The following is an 8,961-nucleotide window of genomic DNA, read 5'->3' as shown; positions in this document are numbered from 1 at the left end:
AAGTATGAAATTGGGTACTTTTTCCACCCCTGTAAAAAGGAAATAAAAAGTATGATACAAGAAGGACACCATGATTCAACAGATTTGTTCAGTTTATTGATATCAACAATGACAGAAAGAATAGAAATGGTGCAGGTCAAATTTTGGAAAGACATTCATAGATTAAAACAGGTAAATCATATTGCTTCATATTTTTCCTTTTCCCTGTAAGGATAATGTGTGTCACTGAAACACATTCTTCTTGTGTCTCTTAAGACCGGACACGGTATGCCCTCGCCCTTGTGCTCACCCTCACGGACCGTGCGTGTGGGGATGCCACTCTTGGTGTCACGACAGCACCGCCACACTTCCTTTGGCAATGGTCCCTGGAGACAAAGTTGTTGGCATTGCCCTGGCATCCGCCGAACCAGAACTGGGTGCAACTGCCAGTGGCTGAGTTGTAGTAGAAGCGGGAAGTCCAAATGGCACAGGGTCCAGCGTCATGTGACAGGGAACACATAGGGCCAGACTGAGCAGGAGCGGAGTGGTCCTAGAAAGTGAAAGAGAGTGAGAGAGCTGTGAAAGATCTGAGAGACAAGGCAAGAAGGTCATTCTATGCCATCAAAATGAACATAAAATTTGACATACCAATTAGGATATGGCTAAAATACTAGAATCAGTTGTAGAACCCATTGCACAACCAACCAAGAATTCACAAAATGGGACAAACACCAAATTGAGGCTGCATACAGAATTCTGCAAAAATATATTTTGTGTACAACGTAAAACCAAATCATGCATGCAGAGCAGAATAAGGCCGATACCCGCTAATTATCAAAATCTAGAAAAGAGACGTTAAATTCTACAACCACCTAAAAGGATGCAATTCATGCATCACCTACAGAGAAGTACACCTGGAGAGGAACCCCCTAAGCAAGCTGGTCCTGAAGCTCTGTTTATGAACACAAACAGACCTCAGAGCCACAGGACAGCAACACAATTAGACATAACCAAATCATGAGATAACGAAAAGATAATTACTTGACACATTGGAAAGAATTTACCAAAAACAGAGCAAACTGGAATGCTCTTTGGCCCTAAACAGAGAGTACACACTGGAAGAATAACTGAAATCTTTGACTATGTACAGGCTCAGTGACCATTGCCTTGCTATTGAGAAAGGCCGCCGAAGGCAGACCTGGCTCTCAAGAGAAGACAGGCTATGTGCACACTGCCCACAAAATGAGGTGGAAATTGAGCTACACTTCCTAACTTCCTGCCAATTGTATGACCATATTAGAGACATACACTGCTCAAAAAAATAAAGGGAACACTAAAATAACACATCCTAGATCTGAATGAATGAAATATTCTTATTAAATACTTTTTTCTTTACATAGTTGAATGTGCTGACAACAAAATCACACAAATTATCAATGGAAATCAAATGTATCAACCCATGGAGGTCTAGATTTGGAGTCTCACTCAAAATTAAAGTGGAAAACCACACTACAGGCTGATCCAACTTTGATGTAATGTTCTTAAAAGAAGTCAAAATGATGCTCAGTAGTGTTTGTGGCCTCCACGTGCCTGTATGACCTCCCTACAACGTCTGGGCATGCTCCTGATGAGGTGGCGGATGGTCTCCTGAGGGATCTCCTCCCAGACCTGGAATAAAGCATCCTGGACAGTCTGTGGTGCAACGTGGCGTCTGTGGATGGAGCGAGACATGATGTCCCAGATGTGCTCAATTGGATTCAGGTCTGGGGAACGGGCGGGCCAGTCCATAGCATCAATGCCTTCCTCTTGCAGGAACTGCTGACACATTCCAGCCACATGAGGTCTAGCATTGTCTTGCATTAGGAAGAACCCAGGGCCAACCGCACCAGCATATGGTCTCACAAGGGGTCTGAGGATATCATCTCGGTACCTAATGGCAGTCAGGCTACCTCTGGCGAGCACATGGAGGGCTGTGCGGCCCCCCAAAGAAATGCCACCCCACACCATGACTGACCCACCGCCAAACCGGTCATGCTGGAGGATGTTGCAGGCAGCAGAACATTCTCCGCGGCGTCTCCAGACTCTGTCACGTCTGTCACATGTGCTCAGTGTGAACCTGCTTTCATCTGTGAAGAGCACAGGGCGCCAGTGGCAAATTTGCCAATCTTGGTGTTCTCTGGCAAATGCCAAACGTCCTGCACGGTGTTGGGCTGTAAGCACAATCCCCACCTTTGGACGTCGGGCCCTCATACCACCCTCATGGAGTGTTTCTGACCGTTTGAACAGACATGCACGTTTGTGGCCTGCTGGAGGTAATTTTGAGCTCCTCCTGCTCCTCCTTGCACAAAGGCGGAGGTTGCGGTCCTGCTGCTGGGTTGTTGCCCTCCTACGGCCTCCTCCACGTCTCCTAATGTACTGGCCTGTCTCCTGGTAGCGCCTCCATGCTCTGGCCCCTCTGCTGACAGACACAGCAAACCTTCTTGCCACAGCCCGCATTGATGTGCCATCCTGGATGAGCTGCACTACCTGAGCCACTTGTGTGGGTTGTAGACTCCGTCTCATGCTACCACTAGAGTGGAAGCACCGCCAGCATTCAAAAGTGACCAAAACATCAGCCAGGAAGCATAGGAACTGAGAAGTGGTCTGTGGTCACCACCTGCAGAACCACTGCTTTATTGGGGGTGTCTTGCTAATTATCTATAATTTCCACCTGTTGTCTATTCCATTTGCACAACAGCATGTGAAATTTATTGTCAATCAGTGTTACTTCCTAAGTGGACAGTTTGATTTCACAGAAGTGTGATTGACTTGGAGTTACATTGTGTTGTTTAAGTGTTCCCTTTATTTTTTTGAGCAGTGTATTTCCCCTCAGGTTACACAGACCCACAAAGAATTTGAAAACATATCCAATTTTGATAAACTCCCATATCTATTGGGTGAAATACCACAGTGTACAGTCACAGCAGCAAGATATGTGGCCTGTTGCCACAAGAAAAAGGCAACCAGTGAAGAACAAACATTGTTAATACTACCTATATTTATGTTTATTTATTTTCCCTTTCGTACTTTAACTATTTGCATCATTACAACACTGTATATATAAATAATAGTTTGACATTTGAAATATCTTTATTCTTTTGTAAGTGTAATGTTTACTGTAAAAAAAAATGTTTTTCTTTATCATCCATTTCACTTGCTTTGGCAATGTAAACATACGTTTCCCATGGCAACATACGTTTCCCATGGCAACATACGTTTCCCATGGCAACATACGTTTCCCATGGCAACATACGTTTCCCATGCCAACATACGTTTCCCATGCCAACATACGTTTCCCATGCCAACATACGTTTCCCATGCCAACATACGTTTCCCATGCCAACATATGTTTCCCATGCTTTCGATTGTGAAAGAAAAAGAGTGGTCTTGACACAATGGGTAGTGGGCAGCTCTTACCGCAAGTGGGTGGGAATCAGGACATCCTGCCCTTCTATGACCCTGTGCAGGAGTCACCCCATCCAGACAGCAGCCGTACCTGACAACCGGAGACAAACACAGGTAAGGTATAGGGTAGACAAAAAAACGATAGCTGTTATGGAAAGGCACAAAGGTAGGTGAGACAGAAACATGGACTCAGACAGCATCCATGAATGTGAATGTCACTAGTTGGACTGTCAAAGTAACAAAGTTAATCTGCCTCTGCATGCCATGTCTGTTTTACACAATGTTATCTCTATCTTAAAGTTATGTAAAGTTGCACCCAACTGAACAGATGCCACCTAGGTCTTACCGGGTGCGTACGCAGTCATCTGCAGGACATTCCTCTCCTCTATGCCCACCGGAGGAAGTGTGGCCATCGGGGCAGCAGCCGTAGTATGACTGGGAGCAGTGAGGACCAACCACAGTGGTGGAATAGGGGTCGTACACTGTGTTAGTGGCTAGAGAGAACAAACACAGACATATGGCTAAATCTTTAGATAATCTATATACAGTGCCTTGCGAAAGTATTCGGCCCCCTTGAACTTTGCGACCTTTTGTCACATTTCAGGCTTCAAACATAAAGATATAAAACTGTATTTTTTTGTGAAGAATCAACAACAAGTGGGACACGATCATGAAGTGGAACGACATTTATTGGATATTTCAAACTTTTTTAACAAATCAAAAACTGAAAAATTGGGCGTGCAAAATTATTCAGCCCCTTTACTTTCAGTGCAGCAAACTCTCTCCAGAAGTTCAGTGAGGATCTCTGAATGATCCAATGTTGACCTAAATGACTAATGATGATAAATACAATCCACCTGTGTGTAATCAAGTCTCCGTATAAATGCACCTGCACTGTGATAGTCTCAGAGGTCCATTAAAAGCGCAGAGAGCATCATGAAGAACAAGGAACACACCAGGCAGGTCCGAGATACTGTTGTGAAGAAGTTTAAAGCCGGATTTGGATACAAAAAGATTTCCCAAGCTTTAAACATCCCAAGGAGCACTGTGCAAGCGATAATATTGAAATGGAAGGAGTATCAGACCACTGCAAATCTACCATGACCTGGCCGTCCCTCTAAACTTTCAGCTCATACAAGGAGAAGACTGATCAGAGATGCAGCCAAGAGGCCCATGATCACTCTGGATGAACTGCAGAGATCTACAGCTGAGGTGGGAGACTCTGTCCATAGGACAACAATCAGTCGTATATTGCACAAATCTGGCCTTTATGGAAGAGTGGCAAGAAGAAAGCCATTTCTTAAAGATATCCATAAAAAATGTTGTTTAAAGTTTGCCACAAGCCACCTGGGAGACACACCAAACATGTGGAAGAAGGTGCTCTGGTCAGATGAAACCAAAATTGAACTTTTTGGCAACAATGCAAAACGTTATGTTTGGTGTAAAAGCAACACAGCTCATCACCCTGAACACACCATCCCCACTGTCAAACATGGTGGTGGCAGCATCATGGTTTGGGCCTGCTTTTCTTCAGCAGGGACAGGGAAGATGGTTAAAATTGATGGGAAGATGGATGGAGCCAAATACAGGACCATTCTGGAAGAAAACCTGATGGAGTCTGCAAAAGATCTGAGACTGGGACGGAGATTTGTCTTCCAACAAGACAATGATCCAAAACATAAAGCAAAATCTACAATGGAATGGTTCAAAAATAAACATATCCAGGTGTTAGAATGGCCAAGTCAAAGTCCAGACCTGAATCCAATCGAGAATCTGTGGAAAGAACTGAAAACTGCTGTTCACAAATCCTCTCCATCCAACCTCACTGAGCTCGAGCTGTTTTGCAAGGAGGAATGGGAAAAAATTTCAGTCTCTCGATGTGCAAAACTGATAGAGACATACCCCAAGCGACTTACAGCTGTAATCGCAGCAAAAGGTGGCGCTACAAAGTATTAACTCATGCATGCCCATGCATGCATAGACACAAAAACATCCCTAACGCACACTCGTACCTGAAGAGTCATACGGCACATATCCTCTCAGAGTGCTGTCATGTCCAGTTGGGTCATGGATACTTGGTACACCTAAACAGAGAGAGACAATGATACATGAATAGAATCCCCCCCACCCCCACATACATACACATATACTGAACAAAAAATATCTAAGCAACGTGCAACAATTTCAAAGGTTTTACTGAGTTACAGTTCAAAGTAGGAAATCAGTCAATTGAAATGTATTAATTTGGCCTTATTCTATGGATTTCACATGACAGGACAGGGGCGCAGCCATGGGTGGGCCTGGGAGGGCACAGGCCCACCCACTGGGGAGCCAGACGCAGCCAATCAGAATTAATTTTTCCTCACAAAAGGGCTTTATTACATACAGAAATACTCCTCATGGATGATCTTGGCAAAGGAGAAATTCTCACTAACAGGGATGTAAACAAATTTGTGCACAAAATTTGAGAGAAATAAGATTTTGGTGTATATAAAACATTTCAGTGATCTTTTATTTCAGCTCATTAAAAACACTTTACAAGTTGTTTATTTGTTTCCAGTATGTATGTATGTATGTATGTATATACAGTACCAGGCAAAAGTTTGGACACCCACTCATTCAAAGATTTGACTATTTTCTACATTGTAGAATAATAGTGAAGACATCAAAGCTATGAAATAGCACATATGAAATCATGTAGTCACCAAAAAAGTGTTAAACATATCAAAATATATTTTAGATTATTCAAAGTAGCCATCTTTTGCCTTGATGACATCTTTGCACACTCTCATTCGACTCTGGGATGCTGGCCTTGTAGGCAGAGTTGCAAAGAAAAGCCATATCTCTGTCCAGTGTCTGTTCTTTTGCCCATCTTAATCTTTTCTTTTTATTGGCCATTCTGAGATATGGCCTTTTCTTTGCAACTCTTTCTAGAAGGCCAGCATTCCGGAGTCGCCTTTTCAATGTTGATATTGAGACTGGTGTTTTGCGGGTAATATTTAATGAAGCTGCCAGTTGAGGACTTGTGAGGCATCTGTTTCTCAAACTAGACACTCTAATGTACTTGTCCTCTTGCTCAGTTGTGCACCGGGGCCTCTCACTCTTCTTTCTATTCTGGTTAGAGACAGTTTGCGCTGTTCTGTGAAGGGAGTAGTACACCGCGTTGTATGAGATCTTCAGTTTCTTGGCAATTTCTCGCATGGCATAGCCTTCATTTTTCAGAACATGAATAGACTGACGAGTTTCAGAAGAAAGGTCTTTGTTTCTGGCCATTTTGAGCCTGTAATTGAACCCACAAATGCTGATGCTGCAGATACTCAACTAGTCTAAAGAAGGCCAGTTTTATTGCTTCTTTAAACAGAACAGCAGTTTTCAGCTGTACTAACATAATTGCAAAAGGGTTTTCTAATGATCAATTAGCTTTTTAAAATGATCAACTTTGATTAGCTAACACAACGTGCCACTGGAACATAGGAGTGGCCTGTGTTCCAGGTCCCTACACCCATGTAGATATTCTATTAAAAAAATCAAGTGTTTCCAGCTACAATAGTAATTTATAACATTAATAATGTCTACACAGTATTTCTGGTCAATTTGATGTTATTTTAATTGACTTTTTTTGCTTTACTTTAAAAAACAAAGACATTTGTAAGTGACACAACTTTTGAATGGTAGTGTATATAGACACACACACACACTGGAATTTGACTCACTTTGGGCTTCATGGCAGGCCTGGGTGTTACAGTGCTCCACAGTAGCAGGTTTAGGGTGGGGGGTGCACCTGTCTTCCTCATATGGGTTCTGGTCTGTGTCCATACACATTACCCTCCTCTCCCGCACCCCTCCACCACAATTCCTAGAGCACTATAGGGAGGAAGAGAGAGAGCAGAGAAAGAGAGGACAGAGAGAGCATGATATATATATTTACACAGAAGTAGAAAGGATAAGAGAAAATTGTAGGACATCGCCGGTCTACTAACCACCTGTCCTGGCAAACCATCATTACGAACATCTGGCAACAATCATTACGCACACCTGTGCCCCATCATGAAGCACACCTGGAATTCATCACTACCCTGATTACTTCCCCTTCATCTAGCACTCCGTTGTGTCACCCATTTGGTAGTATTGTTTCTTGTTTTCATGTTTAGATGCTATTCCTGTTTTTGTATTCACTCCATGGTCTTTCCTATTAAAACCTCTTTGGCATAGGGGGCAGCATTTTCAACCTTTGGATAAATAGCGTGCCCAATTTCAACTTCCTGTTACTCATGCCAATAATATAAGATATTTGGTTTGGATAGAAAACACTCTGAAGTTTCTAAAACTGTTTGAATCATGTCTGTGAGTATAACAGAACTTGTGTAGCAGGCAAAACCCCGAGGACTAACGTTCAGATTTTTTTTTTTTTTTTAGGTCTCTATCTGTTCAGTGGGTTCTCATGGGGAAACAATATTTCTTAGGGACTTGTTTGCAGTTCCTACCGCTTTCAATGGATATCACCAGTCTTTGGAATTTGGTTGAGGTTATTCCTTTGTGCAATGAAGAAGTACGGCCATCTTGGAACTGGGTAACGCTGTTGAGAGTTGACCAAGACTTGAAAAGTAGCGACAGTTTCCTCTCGTCCTCTATTGAAAACAGATAGACCCGTCTTCAATTTGATATATTATTAACGTTTAAAAATACCTAAAGTTGTATTACAAAAGTAGTTTGAAATGTTTTGGCAAAGTTTACAGGTAACTTTTGGGATATTTTGTAGTAACTTTGCGCAAATTGGAAGCATTTTTTTGGGATCAAACACGCCAAATAAATGGACATTTTGGATATATATGGACGGAATTAATCGAACAAAAGGACCAATTGTGATGTTTATGGGACATATTGGAGTGCCAACAAAAGAAGCTCGTCAAAGGTAAGGGATGTTTTATATTTTATTTCTGCGTTTTGTGTAGCCTGCAGGGTTGAAATATGCTACTCTTTGTTTACTGCTGCGCTATCATCAGATAATAGCTTTTTATGCTTTCGCCGAAAAGTATTTTTGAAATCGGACATGTTGGCTGGATTCACAATGAGTGTAGCTTTAATTTGCTATCCTGCATGTGCGATTTAATGAAAGTTTGAATATTATAGTATTTTATTTGAATCTGGCGCTCTGCATTTTCCCTGGCAATTGGCCAAGTGGGACATTTGCATCCCCCTATCCCAGAGAGGTTTTACGCTGAAAAGGCAGTGCGCTAAAATCCAAAACATTTTTTTAGAAATATGTAACTTTCATACATTTAGAAGTGATATACACCAAATTAAAGCTTAACATCTAGTTAATCTACCCATCGTGTACAATTTCAAAAAGACTTTACAGCGAAAGCACACCATATGATTATGTTAGGTCAGAGCCTAGTCACAAAAACACACAGCCATTTTCCAGCCAAAGAGAGGAGCCACAAAAAAATGTATAAAAAATCCTACAATGTGATTTTCTGGATTTTTTTTTTCTAATTTTGTCTGTCATAGTTGAAGTGTACCTATGATGAAAATTAC

At 42.0% G+C, this 8,961-nt stretch overlaps 1 protein-coding gene across 2 annotated transcripts in view; it reads right to left on the bottom strand.

Annotated features, from left to right (window-relative positions):
• Positions 1–74: 74 nt before the first annotated feature.
• LOC112217305 (papilin-like) overlaps positions 75–8,961 on the bottom strand; it is a 37,260-nt gene continuing 28,373 nt past the window's right edge. For both annotated transcript variants that reach the window (XM_042300579.1, XM_042300580.1), the window contains exons 9-13: positions 7,137–7,287; positions 5,436–5,507; positions 3,770–3,917; positions 3,436–3,514; positions 75–529 (exon numbers count right to left, since the gene is read on the bottom strand). In XM_042300579.1, the coding sequence (XP_042156513.1) occupies positions 251–529; positions 3,436–3,514; positions 3,770–3,917; positions 5,436–5,507; positions 7,137–7,287 (729 nt within the window). In that variant the 3' untranslated portion in view covers positions 75–250. The remainder of the gene's footprint in view (positions 530–3,435; positions 3,515–3,769; positions 3,918–5,435; positions 5,508–7,136; positions 7,288–8,961) is intronic.

Source organism: Oncorhynchus tshawytscha, linkage group LG18, assembly GCF_018296145.1.
Source record: "Oncorhynchus tshawytscha isolate Ot180627B linkage group LG18, Otsh_v2.0, whole genome shotgun sequence".
In the NCBI taxonomy this organism is placed as follows: domain Eukaryota; kingdom Metazoa; phylum Chordata; class Actinopteri; order Salmoniformes; family Salmonidae; genus Oncorhynchus; species Oncorhynchus tshawytscha.
The sequence above is the reverse complement of the archived record's forward strand: the minus strand, read 5'-3'. Positions and strand labels throughout refer to the sequence as shown.